Genomic DNA, 25,431 nt, shown 5'->3' with positions numbered 1-25,431 from the left:
CTGATGCACTTCATTCTCCAGGGCCCCCATGTTAGTGCAAGAGCCGCCTGGCTGTGGCAAGGCAAAGAGCAGCTAATGCTTCCAGAGAGATATTTCAAGTGAAGAAAACGGTTTAGGGGATTCCTTTCTGTGATGATACCTTTGAGCACAATTCAAAATTCAAAGATGGAATAAAACAGAAAGCGGGTTATCCTATGACCAATGCATTATTGTATGAAAAAGAAAGAAAGAAAGAAAAAAAATCTTGCCCAGAGACTCACTGTAAATTTAGCGCACTGTTTCTTCTGTTCTGTTGCTGTATGTTTTTTTTTTCTTAGAATAGCTGCAGAAAGTAAAAAACGTAAGGACAGGAACAGCAGAAGGTCTGATAGTGAGGGCTCAATTTCCTTTGGGTCACATATTACATTAACCCTCAAGGATGATAGCGAAGCAGGCTTGTGTGCCCATGTACATATACACACACAACCAATAAAAAGCAACTTCAACAACTGATGTTATCATCCACATCATGTATGTTTTGTCCAGCTAATTGAACTGCAACTACAGAATGATCATCGTCATTGCTGTTCTCTGACTGGTATTTCGGAGTTTTTGCTGAGACTGAAAGCAGATGAGGTGAAGAACAGCATGTAAAAGCTGGACTGAGAGACCAAGGTAACCACTGCTCTGCTCTGAATCTGCAGCTAAGCAGAACTAATTGGGGAATAAAATCTTGAACTGGACAGAAAAACTGAGACACAAAAAAATGCAAGGGCTGCACTTAGCAAAATAACGATGTAACACATGCAGTAGATTTGCTTTATGCTGTATATGATTTGATACATCGCAGTGCAGTTGCATTTTGTAAATTTCTGTACAAAAACCCAAAAGCCATTTCAAAAAGCAACTAGACTTGTAGAGTGTTGAAAAGATGTTTTAATGCTACTCTGAGTAGCTTCTTCAGTCAGAACTGAAGAAGCTACTCTTATGAGCTCTATGACCATGACATGGATGACTATGAACCTTCACAGACATACTTTACAAAATAAATTAATTGTGAAGACATTCTCACAGAAATTATATGTTAGAATGTTAATATACAATCTGACAAGGACCCAGGAAACAAAAAAGGAGACATAAAAGCAGGATTTAACTTTTTAAACTAGTTAAATCGTTATACCCATTTGTCTTGGGTAAGACACTTAACCCACCTTGCCCCCAACTGTGTGCTCCCTGGTGTATGATTGTGAGTGAGTGATGTTGGTGGTGGTCGGAGGCTGTAGGCGCACATTGGCAGCCACGTTTCTGTCAGCCTGCTCCAGGGCAGCTGTGACTACTGAGGTAGTTTACCACCACCAGGGTGTGACTGTGTGAGCAGATGAATAATGCATTTAATGTAAAGCGAGTTTCTATGATAAAGCGGTATATAAGTATTATTATTATTATTATAAAGCAACATAGGTTGCTGATGTGTGTAGGGAAGCGTCCATTAATGACAATGGGACCTGCCTGGCCTATCTGCATTTGATGTACAGTATATACAGTTTCAAATGGATGAATGTACTTGAGGTGTGTTGAAATGATTGCATGGACACCAGGAGAGCAGAGAAATGCATGACCATCTACATAAAGACAACATCAACTTCATAAATTCCACCTCCTTGACAGACATCTTCATATTAAGATCTTGGAAGGATAATTGTTTTGATCCCTATGTTATGAAAATGTATTAAATCTGCACTAGAGAAGATTTGTAAAAATTGCACCTGTTTTACCAGATAAAGTCATGAACTGCAACAGATCATTTTCATCTCTAAGTACAATGTCATTATTTTCAAACCTAGGAATTCTTACATGATGAGAATCCTATCTCCTCTAGACACAGAAGAGACAAGCTGTCAATAAAATATATATGAAGTTTGTATAAAATACAGCAGACGTGCTCTATCAAAAAAAAAAAAAAAAACTCACAAGGTTGGATGTGCCACTGATTATGATTGCAGCAGTTGCAAAATGAGGAAGCCTCTGTTGGCATTTTGAAGTCAGAATTTAGGTGTGAAGATTGTTCAGTGAAATCACTTTACAGACTTTGAGGTTATTGAATTCTTCAAAGGTTGCAGTAAAGTGTTACCATTTTCCCAAAAAGGACAAAACAGTGTTGGGCAGGCTCCTCTTTTTTCCAACTGCATATAATAATCACAAAATCCAAATTGAATTAAAAGTCCTCTGCTCTTGTTCATTCCAGGGCTGTAATCTTTATTTTGTGACGGGGTTTGTGTAGTTTAACACTTCAGCAAAAAAATCTGGCAGACATGCCACTTGGAACAACTTGTGTATCATTTCATAGCCCATTCAAACATACTGTTGCATTGTGTATAGGTCTCCCTCTGTTTTCCCAGACAAATGCTTTTAATGTGATGCAGCTGCAAGCAGAACTGTTTGGTTTGCATTAGCCATGTGTAGCCTGTGTCTACACCACATTTTAGCTTAATACAATTAGTCTAACAAAGTCTAACTTTGATGGCCATGATTAAAATCAATGCACATGTCCATATATTGTGTATCATGTTCAACAAATTATTCTCTTATTCCAAAATGGTAAATCTGTATTACCTACAAAGCCACATTACAGTTCTATCAGAGACCATAGGCCTTGTATCGCCACATTATGTAATAATGCTGCATTATGTAATAATGTGATAAGTTTTCACGTCATTATGTAATGATACCGCATTTTGTAATAATCTGCCACATTTTGTAATAAAAATCTTGAACGCAATATGTAATAAACTTTGCTGCATTTTGTAATAAGTTGTTACATTTCACATCACTTATTACAGATTGCAAGTGTTGCACTTTTTTATGAAGAAAATGTAATAATTTGGTGCATTATGTAATAAACCACTAAAATGGATGTCTTTAAAAAATTTAAAAAAATCATTAGGACCATCAGAAAAATAATAATAATTCATTTAATACTGACTTTATGCATACCAGCATAAATCATTAGTATGAATTCATTTCTAAAACTAGTAGTTTCTAAAACTAGGATGCATCATTGGTCAAGAGAGTGTCTTTAAAAAACTGCTTGATGAGTGTTACTGGCACAAACATTACCGGTGCACTGACATGTCGAGAGACATGCACATGCAAATATTATACATGATAGACAGCAGACAAAAGACAAAAACAAATATGGAATGGAAAAAAAAAAAACAACTTTATTCCAGCTCCATTTCTTTAATACAACATTGATGTCCTTTCCTGTAGTTGATAAAACAAAGATGACCATAAAAACTAAACCAACTAAAAACAGCACATCACATCAAAAAGATCTATCTCTGATATGCTTATGTAATTAAAAAAGAAGTCTATCAACGATTGCCTGGTACAAAAAATATTTGAAATATTTACAGGAAATTTACTAGAGACTTGATGGGAAAACACTTATCTAGTGGCACTATTGAAAAACTTTCCCTCAAGCATGAACTTCTCTTACAGTGTTAGACCTGCAATGGACTGGCGATCTGTTGTACCAGGTTGTACCCCAGGATGTATGTAATAAGTTATTACATTATGAGCCGATTATTACATTATGAGTTGCTACACAGCCCTATGTTGAAAGACATCCATGCACCAAATATTACATTTTGTTCATAAAAAAGTGCACCAACCTCAATTTGTAATAACTGATGCAAAATGTAACAACTTATAACAAAATGTGGCAAAGTTTATTACATTACATTATTGCATAATGCAGCATTACAGGCCTGTATCATGAAGCGAGCTCCCAACCCATCCAGCTGAACCTATCCACAACAATGACGATGTGGATAAGTGGTATCAAGACGCTGGTTATCAACTCGGTAACTCAAGCCAGGTTTGTCTTGTTGTGAATCATGTAAGGCAGCAGACCAATCACAATCATGAGCGCTGATCCGCCAACAAAAAGGAGTAAAGATTAATTCTCCTCAAATATGAAGAAGAAAAAGTAAATCTCACCTAAACGTCAAACACCGTGGCAGCATCGAAGAGACCCCCCATGATATGGCAAAGGATTGTACATTGCATAAATTACACATCTGTGGCTCAATTAGTTTACATTTAACGCAGCCATGAATCCCAATCACTGCGCTGCATAGATGAATCACGTGTATGACAATTAGTCTCATTCCCCCAGATGTAACCCCTCTGGGGTAAAAAGAACGTGATAAAAACCAAGCACAAAAACATAATTTCATCCGTTGAGTATGACTTCTGAATTCCATAATGTTACATTGGCTACATGGTGATACCGGAAACGTAGGGTTAACCCTGAAGTTACCTCGCTATGTGTTTGTGTTTTGTTTTAAGATGAGCTTCAGATTTTATATAGCTCACATTAAAGCCTTTGCACAACCCTCAAAGATCAGCATAAATGGATTGTGATGTATTAGCAATGAAATCTCCTTTAATACAGAGGTGATGTGGCCCTAAGTGGACAAACTGATGAGGGTGAATTACAGTACATCATTTTTAAAATTTCTAGGTCATTTGAATCCATAGCTGGTGAAATCTGTGATTCAGATAGAAAATACCAAACATGGAAACCATAAGTAGCTGGCATTTCATTTCATGAAGGTCGAAATGTTGAATGTGCAGTCAAGATCATACAGATAATGTTAACCTTTGGGAATATTAGAGGTACAAGAACATTTTTTACATTTTACAGAGTTTATTACAGACTTCTTTACATGCATCTGGAAAACAAATGAAGGCCACAAGTATGGAAATTGTGTTCATGTTTTCAAAGGCTTCTCTGATGTTCTGATGGGAAACGCCTTTGTGACTCTTGCTATAGGATGAAGGATTACTATTTCCAAATTTCATCAGGGTCAAAACACTTTCACTGTGACCCAAATTACCTGGAATTTGAGTGGGAGAAAACCTTAACATTAATATTGAAGAAGCGGCTGTTTGGAGTGCTTCAAGCTGCAAAAATTTGAGTTTTGTCAATTTGGATGCATCTTGATAACATGAGCAGAAACCAGCAATTCAGTCAAACTACAGCTGAAGTCTCCACGGGACAGCTGCATATGTGTTTAAGGTTCATAATATTTGCACTCCGGACTTTGGTTGATCAAACTGAATTGATTTGGTGGAATTTGGTTATTTACTCTGCTATGTTTGAGATGCCACGTTCTCATGCCATATGATAAAAATATGTCCTCTGTGCCAGGCTGTAGGCTCATCCTTTCACCAAGCTGTATTTAATAGGCCATGGAAGAAGTGGGCCTCGGATGCTGTAAGTTAGATGACAAATTCAATCTTAATATTTTTCCATGACTCTCAATTCCTGCACAGTCACTCACCGTTGAGGTAATTAAGAGATGCTCATATGCCAAATTATTTATTTATGTCCTCAATCAACAAATTTTGTTTTTTTCAGTAAACTGCCTTGTTAGCCTTTGCAAATTGTCTTTATCACAGCACACTTGGGCACTACTGTTGGCTGAAATATTCATGTAATGTAAAAATCCTGATCTGTATACAGCCATGAGTGCACTTAAGTATAAAAACCATGATGGTAATCACTAGAAATAGTACACAACAATGAGAGCTTGAAAAATGTACAATGTATCACTGATTTGTGTTTAGATTGTTAAAACTGATACTAGTTACCACTCATGGTCAGATCATGTCCTTAATGATCTGAAGTACTATGGGAGCTAATTCTCACTCACTCAGGCCAATTCTGTGTGACAGCAAGCTCAGGGGGTGTTTTAAACCCTTTCACATCTAAATTGTCACATGTAATGCAAATTGTTTCCAGCATCTCCATGTATTTTGCAAGTTGTATGAGTGCGTTGCTTCGTCTCTTGCATATTCAGCTCGCTCAGAGCACAGATGAAAAGGACAGGGTGTTTGAGTGGGTAGCCTGCATCCTGGCACAAACAAGCAAACCATACTGTTGCATTTGTTGTGCAAAGATCCATTAAGACTTGACAGCCATTCATGGCTACCTTATAGATGTTCATAATAATTTAAAGAGAGAATAATTCCATAATATCGTTCTATGATATTGTTGACCTGTGTAATACAATATATGAAAACAACAAAAAAGGCTTTAATATGTTTACTATTTAAATTTGTGCAAAGAATATGCTACCAATACTATAACATTCATGTACAAAATAGTAGGTACTTGGAGTATTAAATTGACTGTGTACCGTGTAATTAATTAACAAGGTTCCCGGATAATAATGATGTCATATACAGTGCACCTTTTGCAGTTGAGAATCACCAACAGATCCTTATTATTTGAGCACAGATGCATTGTATGTCCATGAGAGGAGAAAGCTCCCATGAAATGCTCGGTAAAGAGGGAGTGGAGTGTAGTGTAGCAGTGATGTTTATAGTAATAATCTTAACAAGATGGATTTATTGCCTGCTTTATTTGAGATAGTTGACTGCAGACAACAGGAGAAAGAACAGCAAGGCAGGAAGGTGTAATGAAGTGCTTTAGCATTATAACTAATGCAGGAGCTGCTACTGTCTATAGACATGTGCTTCCATGTTTTCCTGCAGGTACATTAATGTTGAGTATTTAAAGATGCACATCGACATTCACCCCTCTATGTTTTCTGTCTCAGCCACCACGCAGAAATCTTTGTGTCTTTTGTAGTGAGGTGAATCTATCTTAAGGATGAGTTCACATTTTCTCAAGTCTAACAATACTGATATGTCTTCTTGTATATATTGAGACAGTTGTTGTTGTTATTTTATTAATTTCTCCAGTATGTGTTGGCCACTTATACTTCCATTGCTGTTTTTATACTTTTATATAACCAGGAAGATCCCACTGAGATTGTGAACATGTTTTTCGCTTCGTAAGGTTCGTAAGAGTTCTAGCCAAGATTGGCAATATCAAATACAAAATGGTTACAAAAATGGGTACATGGTTACAGTTAAAACTCAGACAAAAGACAAATGAAAGAAAAAAGATAAGCGCAAATTGCATAGTCAACCTCAGGTACTCTCAGTTTGGATTTAAAAGTGCTCAATGAAATGAACTCAGTTCCTAGTCACATTGCACATATTCCCTGCAAAGGGTCCCTATCCCAGTCCTTCAAATGTATTAATTCATTTTTAATCTGCCGATACCAAGGATAATACTTCAAGACTATACTTAAATGTTACTCAAATATGCATTTCACACAGTGAACAGCTGTAACCTGAGTCAGGATTAGCCAGACAAAATAAGTGACAAGATAAAACGACAGCACCTATGTACACTGTACTACCACAGCAGCCAGCTGACAATCTGGCAATGAATGGTGAACTGAACTGGGCTTATATCCAGGGTAGAAGTAGAAGTGGCTGACTGGTGGCAGGTGGCTTGATTGAAGATGGCTGTTGGTGTGCATGTAAGTGGTTAACTCCAGCTCCGCCCAGCTTCAGACAAACACACAAGTGAAGGAAAAACACTAGGATCCTGACAATTTGAACATATCTCATTCATAAGTTTAGTCATTCATTTCTTACACTAAAAAAACGGTCAAACTGGTCCTGTTTTCCTAGTGGTATTTTTTATTATTTTATTATTCAGCACTCTTTTAAATGCAGTGTATAATGATCTAGCAAAAACGTTTTTATAGGCTTCTAAAATTGTGTGAGATGTTCTTTGCAGTTTTGAGTCCCCCAGCCAGATACTGAAGGCTATACTCATCTTCTGTAAGCGCTTATCCTCACTGGGGTCGGGCGAGGGGCAGGGTACACCCTGGACAGGTCTCCAGTCTATTGCACGACTCAAACCTAGAGTCAATTTAGAATCACCAGTGAACCTAACAAACATGTCTTTGGATGGTAGGAGGAAACTGGAGACCAGAGAAAGAACCTACACAGACACAGAAAACATGCAAACGCCACACAGAAAGGCCGAGCGAGGTTTGAACCCAGACCTTCTCACTATGAGGCATCAGTGCTAACCACAGTGCTTCACCACTCTATTGTGCTGCCCTGAAGGCTATACTACACAATGAAATTTGATGTAAAATGAATTAAGTGAAAACTCATCTGCTATTATTGTTTGATCTTATAAAAGTAAACAAAGCTAGAAATCATGAAGCACTGTACGACATATTAAAATTCAGTATTACAGTTAACAAATAACATGTGAAGCTTAATGACCTTTGTTGAGCTTATAATGTAGTTTAGAATTCTTAAATATATTATGGGAAAACACAGTTATTAACACACACACACGCTTTGAAAATTAACCATCAGTGAAGAAGCGCATAGACTTCTACTCCTTATTCTGTCAAGAAAAGAGATTTCATTGAGAAACGAAGACAACATGCTAAGGCCAGTTATAGATAAAACTTACTGAAAGGAAGCAATGAAACCATTCAATAAGACATGGTGTGAGTAATGTCACCAACTCACTGTGAGAATCCCAGATGGATGGGTAAGAAATTATTTGTGTTAAGTGTTAAATAAAATAAAATTTTGTCTCAAGTGTTTCTCTGGGCTTCAGTACCCATATTTCAAGCCCAATTATAGGATTTGTGTTTTACTATATAAAGTAATTGTTGTTTCTTTTGTGGGAAAATGTTTTCCTCTATGGACAATACTTTGGCATATACTGCCATATGCCGAAGTGTCCTTGAGCAAGACACTGAACTTAACTGAACTGAACTGAAAGCTCCCAGTGCGTGGCACTGGTGTGTGCTTGTGTGAGCGAATGGGTGGATGTGTCTCTAACTGTAAAAAGTGCTTTGAGTACCTCTGAGTGGGTAGGAAAGCACTATATAAAAACAAGACTTTCTTTCTCTGTTGTCAACGTCTAACTTAGATTTGACACATTTTAAATTTGCATGGATAATATAAAATTGACTACAACTCTGATTTTCTGATCTGTCCCTCACCTGTGAGGTTAAAGACAGGTCATCTCGTATGGTGCAGGGTTATCTGATTTACAAGCTGATCATCAAATGAATTTTAGCACAATGGATTTTATGGATTTTAGCTGGTAGGATTTTCTCAGGTATTTCTGTTAAAAGTTAAAGCAGAATTTTTGCTTTGCTGTGCACCTGCTAAATATCATATAAGCAGATGGATGGGTTTCAAACAGGCACAATTAGACAATAGGTGTTAACATACATTATACCTGGATGTTTGACTAGATCACAACATCTGTAAGAAAATATTCATAGCATAAACTAAAGCCTACTCAGACACATCTGTGTCCATCAGCAACGGAGAAAGTACAAGCTCAGAACATGTAAACAAGCTTGAGTGCACACTCAAAGCAGATAGATATAGGCTGTCATTGTAGATCATTATGTTTGACACAGAGACTCAGATGAAGTCAAGTCAAATGAAGGTGCACAATAATGATGAAAAATTATGTATTTTCAATTTCAAGAATTTTGGAGCTTTTGACCCTCCATGATGTATGTGCTCCCTGATGGGACAAAAAGAGCACATTGCATTACAGCACAAATGCTAAGAATGACATCATGTAACAACACATGAATGCAAATCAGCAGATTTGATCTCATCTTGGATTATGTTGTGCTTGTGCTGTTTTTCTAAATGTTATGAAGTTATTGCAGCACAACTGCAAAGTCATTTTAGAATTCTGTAGTGTTTTACCCAGACTGTTTACAGTGATCTAGATTATATAATATGCAAAATTAGTTATAAAAAATTGTGGCTTTGAATACTTACCTTACAATTGAGCATATAAAACTTTACATTATTATAATAGTTGTGTTTGAGGGCTACCAGCCGATCATTTTGACCATAAGACTAAGCGCATTAAGCTAATTTTAGTACTATTATAAATATTACCTATATACAGTTAAATGTAGTTCCTCTTTAATGTCCCCTGCTACTGTCTATCTCCTCATGTTTGACTTTCTTTCTTTTTTTCTCCACTCTCAGCTGGAACCACCTATATCTTTGGGAAAGGAGGGGCTCTAATCACATTCACCTGGGCCCCCAATGAGCGGCCGAGCACCCGAGCTGACCGGTTAGCAGTGGGCTTCAGCACTCAGCAGAAGGATGCCATCTTAGTGCGAGTGGAGAGCACCAGTGGGCTCGGGGACTATCTACAGCTGCACATAGTAAGTACTGGAATCTTTGGGGCTTTAAGTATAAATACCACAAAAAAGAAGAGATGATGAATAAAAAAAAAACAAAAAACAGAAACTTTAAAGAAGATTAAAAATTCAGACCTAAGAGATCATATGAATATGTGTGCACATTCCTTTTCTATTTTCTAGATCTTACATTTAAACAATGTGTGAATTCATAAAACTACATGGTTTGCTTTATGTGGAAATGTCTCTTACACGTGGCTACTCATCGCTAATGCATCCTGAATGTATAAATGTTTGAGAATTTCGGATTAAATTCTCTGAAGAATAAAATATGAAATCCTCAAATCTCACGGCTCATTGTTGAAATAAGGGAATCCTCAGCAGCTGCCAGCAACTGTGCCTTTTCTGGAGGGAAATCAGCCTTTTCAGTGTGTAGCCACAGGACAGGTGTGCCATGATGAAAACCAGAGTGGAGATGTGTCAAACGTCTGTGAGCAGTGTAGCAATTAAAATCACACCTGATCTTAAAGGACAACGATTAGAACCAGACAGTGGTGTATAAAAGCTGCCACTGCCTAAAAACTGCCAGGAAACATTTCACCTGAGGTGGGATCCGTGCACTACAGACGATCTAAAGGCATGATAGCATGCACCATTCTGACATAATACACCAAAATGACGGACAGAAACTCATCTAAAACCCTCTATCAGGCATTGCCACCTAAACGAAACGCGCACACAATTTTTTTTTTTTTTATGGGAACGTCATGAAAACACAAATACAGTGAACATTTCATTTAGCGCTTCTGCTAACCTCACCACCACATGACCACAAATAGCCACATGAAAACAGAGATGCTGCTGATTACAACAATGTCTGTCTCTTCACTGTGCAACAAAAACTCAGAGCTATAACATTCGCAAAATCATAAAGTGTGTCTTACCTTTGTTGTTTTGTGATTAAAAGTTATATTTCAGCTCCAAAAAACGCGGCTAATGGCTTCTCCTATGACTCTGCGTCAGTTTGAAATGAATCATGAATCTCCCGTTTGTTTACACGAAAAGGAAGCAGTTAGAGTGTAGGGTCGCTGACTATGTGCGATCTTCGGGGTTACTTCGCTCTGGATCATCATTGGTGGATGCTACGGTAAATTTGGGCATGGTTTTTGATTCTCTAGATTCTGATTGGTCGGTAGAGGTGTCAATCATTAAAACTGACCAGTTAGTTGTCGAGATATTCTCCTTCGAGTTTCACCGAAGGCCTCCTTTTACACACTGTCTGAGTGAATGAGTCAAAACTGTTACGTTTGTATTTAGTGATATGTCAGTGAAACAAAATTAGTTTTCATACTGGTACCTGAGAAAGGTCAAATGGCAGATATGGTGCCAAAATTTGACAAAAAGGCATAACTGGTGCCCTGGATATAAATGGGCTTAAACTTCTCTAAAATTGTTAAGATTCACCTTTTTACCATCTAATTTTGCACAGTTACTCATCAGATTCTACATCACTAATTCATATTTGAATTGGGCTACTTTCCCACATATCAGGGGTGGTTTTTACTCTAAATAATTTATTTTTAGATGAGAACAGAAATTTATATTTTCTACTTTGTTCCAGATGAATTTTCTCTGAGACAGTAACATATATCTTTATTCTGACAGTTTTGTAGCAATCTCACAGGTGTTTGTGTCACAGGTGACCAAAATTATTCATACAGCCTTTAGATTTGTAAAGATATATCCCATTTATTATTTTATTATTTTCCCACAGGAGGCAGAAAAATAGGCACAAATAGGGATAGGGACAAAGAGGTTAAGATATGTTCTTCAAACTTCCTTTTTATTTTCCATATCACATGGCCTGTTGTTGACGGTGATGGTTCAGAGTTGTGTTAACTAAGGGGCAAAAAGTGAAGGAATTTTGACTCGGAAGTGAAACCAGTACATATCTTAGCAGTTATATTCTGCAGTCATTTTCACTATGCCACACTGTTGTTTCATAGCTATCTGACATTAATATTCAATATCAATTTTAAAACTGAAAACGTAACTTATGCAATTTTAGATAAGAACATAACACCAGACTGGCGTAATTGGTTGTGGGACATGCGGGATCCAAAAATGTGCTGTTTAATTTAAATTCGATATGTGATTTTAAATGTGTGAAACTGACCTTGACAACCTTGGACCGTTGCTAGTAAATGCAGCTGCCTGCATGAGCATCTTAAAAATACTTGTACACAGACAGATTTCTTAGTTTGACACATTATTACTGCTCAGTGGAAGAAAATATAAAAAGATTCAGAGGGTGTTCAGGTTATGTTTTTTTAGTTTTTCAACATAGCATCTCACCTTCTTGTTTTGTAGTGGCCTGAGTTGTCATTTCTCGTACTTTGTCATATTATTAACATTTCTACATTTTATCACATGCTATTCCTTCCCTCTGAAGTAGAGGGAAGTGAAATTTTCACCAGGTGTTGGTAACAACCAAAGTAATCCATACTGAAACCAAAACAAATAAGTTCAGAAATTAAGTTGTATGTAAAAATGTAAAATGACACAGGGAAAAAGTGTTGAACATGCTTACTGATATTTAATACTTTGTACAAAAGCCTTTGTTGGTAATGAAGCTTCAAGATGCCTCCTGTATGGAGAAACTAGTCGCATGCATTGCTCAGGTGTGATTTTAGCGCATTCTTCCACACAAACAGTCTTTAAATGTTGAAGGTTCGTGGGCCTCTTCTATGAACTCTGATTTTTAGTTCTTTCCATAGATTTTCAATTGGATTCAAGTCAGGTGATTGGTTGGACCATTCTAACAGCTTTATTTTCTTTCTCTGAAGCCAGTTGAGAGCTTCCTTGACTCTGTGTTTGGGATCATTGTCTTGCTGAAATGTTCACCCTTGTTAAATTGTGATGTGTTCAATACTTATTTTACCCGCTGTATCAGTACTTTTAATTAAAAAAATCAGAATCACATCAGAGAGGAATACAAGGAATTCATGACTCAACCACAATTATTTTTATGTACCACAATACGTTTTGTGTAAGCCATGTACGCACCAAGAGTGATGTACTGATGAAAAGACGCTCCATCATCCCTATATATAGGAGATGATGTCTCTAAGATATTTCTCTGAATTCCCAGCAGTATTGTGAGAAGCTCCCATCTGCATGAAGTCTTGTAAACCTATCCAGTACAGAGTAGTTGACTGGAGACAAACTGGTGAGGACAAATATTTTGGCCTTAAAATAATCAATATCTGTCCACTCTCGCTCTCTCTAAGTCTTTACAAAAAATATAAAAATCCTTAAAATAATCATTTCCCTTTCATTTTAAAATGATCTGATTATAAGGAGAACTAAGAGCCTGGACAGAGGACTCCAGCGGGAGCAGGTGAAATACTCCAGGAGAGTTCATGTCAAAAGAACTAGGAGGGAGAGAAAGCAGTTTTTCATCAAGATACATTATAGCAAAACACATAAACATTAAGTACCTACTTAAAAAATGAATTAAGAAAAATGGACTTGGAAAAGCCAAGCTGTTGTTTACTTAAACTCAGTATTGTTGCTTTGCCAGCTTTCAAAAGGTTCTTTGGGGTTGTTTGGCAATCATATTCCACAACACTGAGTTGAGCAAAATACCAAGAGCTCATTTATTGAGGCAATATGAAGCTCTGGACAGGGCTCTGCCCTGGAGGTTTTGTCTAGATGACATGAGTTGAGTTTGACCTGTGGACACTATACCCTACAGCAGCTAAACAGTTTCTCATCATTGTGCTTCTTCAGACAAGTAAAAAAAAAAAAAAGTTAAATAATAAATATTTATTCTACTGAGTTCAGGTAAACAAAAACCACAGAAGACATTGCATAACAGAGTAACATAAAGTATTAAGTAAGTAAGTAATTTTTTTTTTTTCATCATTCTTTTGTATAACACAATATGACTTTTACAGCAAGGATTAATACACTACTCATTCCCCCCATTCCCACCTATAGTAACACTCTCTTTAATTAACTAACAAATTCTTAGTGAGTAACCATGAGTGGGCAGACATTTTTCCATAAAGTGTTTCATCTTCTTTCTAGCTCGGGTGGATATGATTATCCAGCTTTAGTTCATGGGTCATAAATGTTGCCTTTTCCTGTGTTGTGAGGTGATTGCATAATTCAGAGCAATCACAATCCAAAAAGCCCAAAACACCTGCTGTTGACCTCCATTATTAAGGCCTTGTTTGTATACAGTTCCTTTATTTAATATCAGTTGGACGTCTCAAGCTTAAATTTCTGTTGTTAATGGGACCTTCCAGGTCTCTGTGGAGACTTTGCACTTTAGTGCTTTACACCAAGTATCAGCCTGAATAATTATTTCAAATTCAAAAGGTTTCCAGAATGATTTTACATATGATTATGGAGTGAGAGCGAAGCACCACAACAGGTTTTACATCACACAATAGCAACCACCATCGCAGCAAGCAGCTTTTCTGTCTGCACATTTGAAGTTTTAGGCTTCGTGTCAGTAATGCGATACTGGAAGTAGGAGAGTAAAGGAACAATCAGTTTTTATTAAAATGTGCATGTCAAGGAAAGCGCCGTGGAACTACATTCTGACATGTTGGGTGTACGTGATATTCATATAAAAGCTGTAGGACCAGTAAAGGTTGTGTATATCTGATATACAGATTTACTATATCATGTGACACTTTATTTCCACCTGCAGACTCTTTGTCCTTGAGCTGAAAGACAAATGTTATGTGGGTGGATTATAGTCTATCTCCTATGTGCAACATGTTACTGTATGCATGTTACTGTTATATAACATAACATACATATTACATAATCACTTGATGGTTGGTTACATGATTAAGACATTGTAATTTAGTATTCTGGCTTTTACTGCCACACCCCCACTTCAGAATAATGAAGTGTGTCGTATTCTGTTCTGTAATCACTGACTTTAAATGTAATTTCATCAAAAGGTTACTTCAAGCCAGCAGTTAAGGTAGCAGGCTTTTATGCCGTTTCTCATATTGTCTCTTCTGACTACATTAGCACTTTGACCTTGAGGTGCATTCTAAAAGACTTCAAAGGCCTGAATTCACAAAGGCCAGACAGGTACAATGGGCTCACATAGCTTGTTTCCAATGTTTGTTTTTAGTACCACCCAAAGGCTAGCTTGAGAAGCAGCTTGACCTTTGAGGGAAGGTTGGCAGGAGTAGAAAGAGATCTGGCAGGAAGAGAAGTTGGTCAACCAAAAGACAAAGACAAAAACAGCAGGGTTCTGTCAAGAGCAATCCACATCAGGAAACCTGGGCTGGCTGTTGAGAGGAAAAGGTGCTGAACATACTGTCCATGTCAGATAGATATATATGCTTTTTTGTTTCAATAAGGTTTCTGTCTTGACAGATATAGTCTCCATGTAGACTCAGAGTCTAAACATTTCAATAAAAGTAAAAAAAACAGAGGAAGAGGAAAACCAAAGAAAAACATGTTTCCTTCCAGAGAAAGCAGTAGCTTTCAGTAAATCCTTTTTCATATGCTGTTACTGATAGGACAGACTGTGTTTGGATATGTCTGTGTGCACAAAGACATTGTAAGACAACATCTGTAAGACAAAATCAGTAGTCGCTATTTCCATTATCACCACCACAACCACCACCAATCTACAGTCTTTTTTAATGACAATAGTGGCAATATCCAGTAGCAGTATAGGAGGTGAAGAGTGGGCTGAAGGCTCTCAGTCCAGGCCCTTTCTCCAAACCTTTTGTAGGAGGCTCAGTTTACCTACATTTTTTGTTATGTGTTTAATGTAATCCATTAATTGTTTGTTTTTTACCTGTAGGACCAAGGAAGGATTGGTGTCATCTTCAATGTGGGCACAGATGACATCACCATCGATGAGCCCACTGTCATGGTAAACGATGGCAAGTACCATGTTGTACGCTTCACACGCAGTGGTGGTAATGCCACTCTCCAGGTGGACAACCATCCAGTCATTGAGCGTTATCCATCAGGTAAGGCCAATGAGGTGGACTATGTAGCTATGTAAAGCACAGAGAGATGGCATGGGCCATCTGGTTTAGCAGGAGATGACTGCATGTCTGTAATACAAACATAAATCTCTGAATGAACAGTTTGGATGGTTATTGTTTGGCAAAACACAGCAATTGGCAATTTTCCCGTTAGCATTTTCACTTGAGCTTTCCTGTCACCAGTCACCAGTCTATGTCTAAGCATTCAGCCTCAGCATTTGATTTCCACAATCAAACAATTGACCATACTTTGTGAAAATATAACAATCTACAAAGGATACATTTGCCAAAATCTGCATTTTAACTGCATCTAGAAAAGAAAGAATTCTCACCATTTGCCCATTCAGTTCAATTCAGTTTTATTTATATAGCGCCAATAACAATACAAATTGTCTCAGGACATTTTACAAAAACTGGCCTGAAACCTCCGGAGCAAACCTGAGGGCAACGGTGGCAGGGAATTGTATTCTACAACCAGTTTGGCAGAGAGGTGATTCGGACAGTGACATATTACCAGTGCAATTTGCTAGGCCTTTCCAAATAAGTAAAGCTTATGGAATTTGAATTAAATACTATATAAGTCAAATGTAACTTTTATGTGTTGTTAAAGTCCCAATGCAATTGAATTTGGTGTTATTATATCCTGTCTTGAACAAGACATCATCTATCCACCTAATCCGCTCAGACATTGACAAAAAGTAATTTTGTAGGTATTAATGATTTCATGTAAGTTGTAATTTCTTGGAAAACAACAATCAAATGTTGATGGCTCATCCCACACTAAGTTAAAGTACTACTGAAGCTCTATGAAACGTGTGTAAGTAGTACCTACTTAGGCATTGTGAGAGAGAAGTAGTCTTTCTAGGTTCCTTCCTGTTTTTATGGGAAACATGTAAAGATGCAGAATGAAATAGCATTCTGTGACCTATTTCATTGGGCTTTAACTCAGCACTGTTTGACTAAGTGAATATGTTGCAGTCCCTAGTCTGTCCGTTGTGTCCTTGGGCACCTTGCCCCCCAGGTGTACGCTCCTTGGTGTTAATTCAGCTGACAAATTCTTGTTGACATTCAAAGACCATGCTTAATCATTCTTAATCCATACATTGTTGATGTACACATGCTACACATACGATTCGATTACATAATATATTAAAGTGTAGCAAAACAAACAAACAAACAGACACTCTTTCATCTATTTCCATAAATTTAATATACACAAAAAAAACAATACATATTCGGTCAACTTCAACCCGTTATGAATCTGAACCCATCAACCAATTAACCTTATTCAGAACAGGTGCACCAGCTGGTACTGCAGGAGGAAACAGATCCTGTCTCTGCCTCCAGCTGGATCACATAAATCAAAATTGTATAATGGAGATGGTGTGTACCTTCCTGTCCCACTCTGTAATCAGTTATTCTGAAACATTTCAAATGCTAAATGACTGAAATGCACATCATCAGTCATAAACAAGGCTACTTTTGCTATCTATCTATCTATCTATCTATCTATCTATCTATCTATCTATCTATCTATCTATCTATCTATCTATCTATCTATCTATCTATCTATCTATCTATCTTTTTTATTCATTCATTCATATTAGACTGTACATGGAAAACCTCACACCAGTAGTCAAATCATATCAACAAGAATTTATTAGTTGAAACATGGGAACATTTTGAAATCTTTGCAGGTGATTGATGAAATCTGTTCAATCCTGCATCATTACTAGACTGACTGAAGATTAATTATCACACTAATGTTAACTGGGATATTGTCCAGGAACGATTTAAACTGTTGTTATTGTATATGTCTCGTTCTAGTTCTGATATGTTTTATTAGGCTTTTGTGTCTGCATGTGTTAAATAGAGCGCTGAAGTCTTGTTCCACTTGTGAGCAGCCCCTGTCCTTTTAACCCTGTGTCCTATTTTAGAGCTAAATACTGGACCACTGAAACTGAACACATAACATTTGAGTTTTCCAGAATTCAAAATTCCTGTGAGTCTTTGATATGCACTATATTTGTAAAAGGAAACTGTGGAAATGAAATGAGACTTCAACTCTCTGTACTGACTCCGGTCAAATTCAAATACTACTGTCTGTTTTTGCTCGAAGTACAGCTGAAGTATCGCTGTCTTATATGACTACTTTTCTGACTGTGTTTGTTGCAGAGACTGATTTTTTCTTCTTATGTTTAACTGAATGAACCGCTAATTTATATAATACATAAAATGATTCTGCTGTAACTGGTAATTACTGAAGTTCATGCTTTGCTTAAAAAAAAAACTAAATAACTAACTAACTAACTAGAGTAGTACATTATAACTAGCCTAAACATGACTCTAATTAGCACTAACACTGTCATGATAATTAGATGACACTAAGTAAAGTACAAGTTTCTTTTAACTCTCAGCTGGGTTAAAACGGATAACTTGTTAAACCTGTTAGCTGTTCTAACATTGTTTTTAACCATGTGATCTTTCAGCTTGCAGATTTTAACCTTTAATCTGTCTCTCCAAATTCTTTGAAGGACACTATGATAATGAACGACTGGCTATTGCTAGACAAAGAATCCCATACAGACTTGGTCGGGTAGTTGACGAGTGGCTACTCGATAAAGGTAAAAATTAACTGATTAATTAATGAATCCCTTGAAATAACTATTAAATAACCTTCCCCCATGAGAGGTGCAGTGCCAGAAGACAAGGGTGACAAGGAACAAGTTGCCCAGATGTTTATTTGCATTTTAATTTGTGCTTCTATTGGCTATGAAGTTTGATGGCCACAGAATAATTTCAAATGGAAAAATAATCTAGAAAAGCCATAGCATACTTGTCATTTTTTTTTGTCATCCTTACATCTTGTGGAGAAGCTGCATCTTAACAAAGATTTTAAACTAAATTAACTAAAAGCCCATAACCCTTGTCTAACTCTCTATGATTCCTACTAACCGTTGTGTGTAATTAGATCCTGTGTGTAATTATTCTACATAAAAATCATGCTCACATGCTCTGAGAGAGTTTATTAACCCTAGTGAAATATGTGGCATAAAATGACCAGGTCCCCATCCCTAATAAATGAAAAAGGTAAAAGCATCTTTTACTTTTTTCTTGTTCCCTGTAACAATGTATCGCTTTAAATTGTAGTACAACAATGGTGTCAGACTCCCTAGCTAATTTTGCTAATAAGTATCCTCTTATGTTTGGCCTATTACTGAAGTTCTCCTCCTCTCATGTAACACTGCTTATCAGTGCAGCTGCTGACAGTGGTGACGTTGGATATCATTGTCTCTTTCAGATGAAACAGTTTGACTAGGGGGAAACATGTTTTAATGGCCTAATGACTGATGAAGTCAGTGGGAGGAAGGAGTTATTTTGTCATTTAGGTTTACACAGTCTGGAGTACAGCAAAGCTTCTGTTTTAATAATAACCTGTAAAAAGCAGCAATACGATACCCATCCTCGCACCATTTATTTTAGGGACAAATAAATACCCTGGTCATCATCCCTGTCTTTTTAAAACACGTAAATAGGCCGTAAATAAGCCTCCTGTTGTAACCTGCATGTGTAAAGTTAAAATTATAAACGTGCTGCTCACTAATATTCCCCTTTCTAAAGCTAAACAAATTACCATAAATGTCTGTAACCACAAACGCCCACATGGTTCAAAGTATTTTATGTGCAAAAACTTCCATATGACTTTTCTTTGTCTGCTCCACTATTCTCTCCCCCTTTCCACCTTTTCTTTCTCTTTGTCTCTGTCTAACTTTAGGGAGACAGTTGACCATCTTTAATAGCCAGGCAGCAATTAAAATTGGCGGCCATGACAAGGGTCGGCCCTTCCAGGGTCAGATTTCTGGGCTCTACTACAATGGCCTGCAGGTGCTTAAATTGGCTGCAGAAAATGATCCCAGTGTACAGGTGGAGGGTAACCTGCGTCTGGTTGGAGACTCCCTGTCTGTGCTGACCACTGACACCACTTCTGCCACCCCGCTGGCGGTGTCTGATATGTCGACCACAATCATGGAAACCACCACCACTATGGCTACTACTACCACCCGGAGGCAGCGGTCACCCAGCTTGAGGGAGAGCATCTCGAAGGTGAGAGTAGTAAAAGTAGCAGTAGTAATCAATACTGAAGTAGTTGCAGATAAAACCTGAAAAAATGCCCCAGTCACGTAAGTGTCTCAGGCTGTAAATATTTCCTAAGATATGCAACAACAACATGTATGGTTGACTGTATCTGCATCTAGCAAAAATGCTGTGTGCAATAACAATAAGAAGAATCTGATTTTGTGCAATAACAATAAAATAAATCTGATTTTGAAGTCTTAAGAGAAGTAATTTTATTTCCAAATGTTACTATAATAACAACATTAATGCTTCTGTATACTGTATATTGGTACTTAGCTACTACAACTTTATAGTATAGCATTAAAGTATATTTGTGACTGTGTGTGTGTGTGTGTGTGTGTGTGTGTGTGTGTGTGTGTGTGTGTGTGTGCAATCACAATGGTGCAATCACAATACAATGTGGATGCAACCCATTTCAAATAAATTGGCTTTAATAAGTTGACCATCTGGAAGAATTTCAGTAGTCAACACACAGAGTACTTTATTTTCAGTTTATCAAATCCATTACTGAGCTTTCTATTCCCCGCTGTGCACCTCTCAACTGTGCATCCTAACATCTAATTTAGTCATGTTCAATGTCGGATTTAGTTTATTTTTGTAAATGTTATATATATACAAGTATTTATACAAAAAGCAAATTAACTGAATGTAAATAACAAAAACGGCAGTTAGCCTACAGAGATTTGCCATCACAAATGTTTTGACTTTGTGTCAGCCACAGGACTAAAGGATAAAAAGTAGCTGCATGTGGGCTTATTTTGAATCTGTTACTCTAACCAAAAAGTGGTACAGTGCTGCAGATTTTCCTCAAAAAGGACAGTCAGCCAGAATACACTCACAAAAAGTGTGTCAAACCTAGGTGATGAAAATGTGATCATTTATTTGTCTTAAACAACACATTTTCTCTGTGTCCCTTCAGCCCCAGAACTCTGATGATATTTTGGTGGCATCTGCTGAGTGTCCAAGTGATGATGAGGACCTGGAAGAGTGTGAACCAGGAACAGGTGGGTTTTCATGGCAAAAGGATGGGAGCAGAGCACCTTTCAAACCTAGTTACTTTTACTCCAGATTGTAGGGAAACATTTAAACCATTATTATTATTATTATTATTATTATTATTATTATTATTATTATTATTATTATTATTATTATTATTATTATAAGAAAATCTGTTTTTGCTTTCCTTCATGTTTCTGGAGCTATCTTTATTCAGGGATTCTGTCAAACAGCTGCCCTCACTGGATTATGGATGCAGACTCAGATAGTGACAGTTCATCGTGGACGTGCCTGTAACTCACTAAATTGGATCAAAGGAAATCCTTACTGAGTGTGCTGCAGTCATTAAGAGCAGATGACAGTAGATCAGGCTCAAGACAGAAACAAGCTGAGGAACTTAAGAATGACTCTGCCCTTATCATGGGCGCCTCAATTATTAACATGACCTTATCAGAACTGTTTGTTTGTGACTGGCCCTGCAAAATGTGACTCAAATGATGATGAAAGAGAACCGAGTGGCCATAAATATCAGTGCAACTCTGCAGACGGAAACTTGCATCCACAACTGGAAGACATTCTGTATACGGCCTAATATATTGAGGGTTTAAATACTTAGGAGTCATTAAATTCATATGCCATCCACAGTATTTCTTGTGTGCTTTCTTTATATAATAACCTGTCTGCTCTCTTGTCACCCCTTAACCTCAGTTTACAGATGTCCATACAACAGCATGGCAATTTAACTTACTGTTCTTTTGTTCATTGTTTGTTCTTCATTCAGCTGCTGCACCCTTCTTGGGTCATCTTGTGTGTTTGTGTCTGCGTGTGAGCTCCTTTATGATTTTCCTCAGTTTATTGTACTCCCGCATTGTTAAGAGTGTCAACACATCAACACTTTGACTGGATATAAGAGTCAAATTAAAGTGTACATTTAAGACAGGGTTATAATGGTTTCAATTTGTTTTCCCCTTCAAGTATCAAATACTAATATAAATAAACATATCAAACATATTAACATAGGTATAAATAATTTAAGACAGATAATATTAGTCTAATAATCTTCTTTATGAGGAGAGTTGCCTTCACCTTAATGAACACAATTTCTCAGCCAGAATTTTGGCTTAAATGCTGCTCTAATTAAAGATCCCCTACCCTTTCTGTTTCCTTTCTAGGAGGTGAATTAGTGTTACCTATTATAACAGTGGATTCCCTTGAGCCCCCGTCTATCGCCACCCGTTACCCTGTCATCCCTCCTCCTCCTACCCTCCTATCCCCACTTGAAACCACCAAAGAGTCCTTGATACTCCCTCCTCACCCTTCCTGCCCCCCGGACCAGGAGGACTGTGGTGACCCTGTGGAGGTCTCAGCCTTCGGCTCTGGGGAGATGACGGAATCTGATGATGAGGACTTTTACAATAAGAACTCTCCCATGGTCACTGACAGGACAGTCCTTCCTCCACCTCCCGCTGTTGCCGGTGAGGGTGGAGTCCAGAAACCCCGACCCATACCTCCTTTTGTTCCCACCACCAACCCTGACCAGCTCCACATTCCTGCAGGCAAAATGAACACCCGTGACCAGGTGCTTCTGCCCCCTGCTCCTCCTTCCTCCAGAAACACACCAGGACTAACTTACCCACCCAATTTTCCCCATGTGCCCACAGCCAGCCCCACAGCCTCTGATGAAAAGAGCCAACCCGGTGCCGTGGAGGTGATCAGAGAGTCCAGTAGCACCACGGGGATGGTGGTCGGTATAGTGGCTGCTGCAGCTCTCTGCATTCTTATCCTCCTCTATGCCATGTACAAGTACCGGAACCGGGACGAAGGCTCCTACCAGACCGACCAGAGTCACAATTTTGCCAACAGTTCCACTGTGGAGGGCAATGGAGCAGTGGTCAAAGACAAAAGCACAGCAACTGCCTCTGTGGCAAAGGCAATCACAAAGGGCAAAAAGAACAAAGACAAAGAATACTACGTCTGAGAAACTGAGAAGGAGAGCGGGAAAGTTCAGACTGAGACAAAAGGATGAGACAGGATGCTTTTGTTTTGTGCCCCTTTGTCAGGTCAACTATCGGAGACATTTCCGTAAAAGAAAAGAAAAAAAACAACAACGCGCAAGCAATTGTATCTTGCTTTTACATTTTTCTCAAGTCAAGTTTGCCCAGCTCCTGTTAGTGATGACTTCTTCTTATCTACAGCACAAGATCGGACTCATCCTCCGTGTCACAGTGTGCACTCAGTCAGCAGTCACCAATTCTTTGTTAGTGTACCATTTTTTATGTTTTTAACAAGCTAGGAGGAAACATATTCACTTTGGCTTTGTATATAGCATGGATATGGTACAGTGAGTGCTGAGAACATGCAGTTTCTTTGTACTTCTTTGTAATGCTCTATCTCAAGTCTCAATGTTCCCATTATGATGTATGAAGCGCAACTGGCCAGTTATTAATTTTTTATGGTAGATGGGCAGAAATCATCCCAGTCATTCCTTTAACAGAAAGCCTTTATTTTGGTAAGGTGTCATCTCTGTAGGCTCCGTTTTATTTTATTAGGTTTTAAACTCCCTATACACATACACCGCTGTCCATGAGAGATGAAATTATATTGCTGATGTATAATTATTGAAGCAAGTTCTCCTGAGGGAAAATATAGTATTTTAAAGTGATTATCATTCAATCAATCACATGCCGATCAATGAAACGTATAGTATGCTGGATCACAAGCATTATTTATGTGAGTCTTCACAGTCATTGTGCCATGCCATTCCAAAGTAGGGATAATTGTGAACAAGTCAGTCTACTTCAGTGAAGGTGTTTCTCTGTAAACCCTGCTTGTATGTACATATAGAGCTTAAACTGAAAAAGCATTGTGTGAGCAGGGAAGTTATAAAGACTAAAAATCATCTGAGACAGCTATCCCTAACAGCTTTCTCAAGAACATCAAAACTGTTCCAGTACAAACTTGACAGGATGTTTCAAAACACAGAGTCACAAAGGAGGAAGAATTTCTGCTTCTTGAAAAGAGAGAACCAATACTTGTCACCAGAGGCTGGCTCACTGTTATCTTTTCTTTCCTCATGGGGTAATTCAAAAGCACACTGCAAATGTAAACATATCTTTGAGACATAGATATTCCTTGTAAAGCAGCCAAACATGTATGTTTTTTCTATCAGTTATTAAAAGACTATTCTATGAGATTAATAATTGAAGATTTGTGAATTGTATTGATATTTCTCTGATATTTCGATGTATGTTGTTGCCACTCCTCTTGACACATTGCATTTTAGATTGCCTTTGACTCAAATCCGGACAAAAAGCACACTTTACTCTAAAAGCTGCCTAACTTTTTTTTTTTTTTTTTTAATTTTTTGGGATTGTTTACAGTTCACATTATGCAGAAAAAACACAGATGGAACAAACATATTTTATTTTATATGTGCAGAATCTGTTACTCAATGAAACTGATGATATAAAGCCATTTCCTCTGTTTGAGTTATTTATTCATGCTCTGTGAATTCCTGTTATTTTTTATGAAAGTGCCGTTCAACGTGAGCTGCTCATTGCTCAGAAAATATACCATTCCTCACTCATTGCTATTGTATAGTGTTCATGTGAAATGGATCTTAATATGTGTACAGAACGTGGATAAAGATGAAAATACACTTGATTATATACTTTGTACACACGAGTGTTGTGTTTTGCTTTTCATAGGCTCATAAAAAAGATGCTTTGTGTGATTCTTGGATGCATATTGGATGGTATATGTGTTAGGTGAACGCTGAACTTGAAATCTTAATGTAATGTACTGATGGCATTAAAGAATAAAAATTGGTAATCTTAAGGGATAGAAGATATCAAAGAAATTCATAACGATGTAGTTCTACAAAAGCCATACTTTGCTAACAAGACAGGTTAACACGTTTAACAGGAAAAAATAGAATTTCACACAAATTGCAGATGGTGAAATGTGTTATAAATGTTACTTACACTTGAGTTTCATCACCACTTTTGCTTTCTTCCCACTTTTAATCACTCCCTTTTGGATGCTGGTGTGTTACAAATGCCTGCATGTCTCTTATTATTGTTAAATGAAGAGCTTTCTTTTGCACTGCTGGTGCCTAATTTTGGTCTTTGTTGAAACAGAACTTGATTTCAGTGAGTCAAAAAGACAGTCAAAGCATTTCTGATGGCAAATCTTGACAT

General features: G+C 37.5%; 1 protein-coding gene across 5 annotated transcripts in view; it reads left to right on the top strand.

Moving 5' to 3' along the window:
• The window catches only part of nrxn2a (neurexin 2a), a 143,647-nt gene extending 118,738 nt beyond the window's left edge, over positions 1-24,909 (top strand). For 3 of the 5 annotated variants that reach the window (XM_047606584.1, XM_047606583.1, XM_047606582.1), the window contains 6 exons: positions 9,907-10,088; positions 15,910-16,081; positions 18,634-18,723; positions 19,875-20,203; positions 21,156-21,240; positions 22,405-24,909. In XM_047606584.1, the coding sequence (XP_047462540.1) occupies positions 9,907-10,088; positions 15,910-16,081; positions 18,634-18,723; positions 19,875-20,203; positions 21,156-21,240; positions 22,405-23,210 (1,664 nt within the window). In that variant the 3' untranslated portion in view covers positions 23,211-24,909. The remainder of the gene's footprint in view (positions 1-9,906; positions 10,089-15,909; positions 16,082-18,633; positions 18,724-19,874; positions 20,204-21,155; positions 21,241-22,404) is intronic. The other 2 variants (XM_047606586.1, XM_047606585.1) reach the window with 1 other exon arrangement.
• Positions 24,910-25,431: the final 522 nt, after the last annotated feature.

This window comes from Mugil cephalus, chromosome 15, assembly GCF_022458985.1.
Source record: "Mugil cephalus isolate CIBA_MC_2020 chromosome 15, CIBA_Mcephalus_1.1, whole genome shotgun sequence".
Lineage (NCBI taxonomy): Eukaryota > Metazoa > Chordata > Actinopteri > Mugiliformes > Mugilidae > Mugil > Mugil cephalus.
Note: the sequence above shows the minus strand (reverse complement) of the source record. Positions and strands in the feature narration are given on the sequence as shown.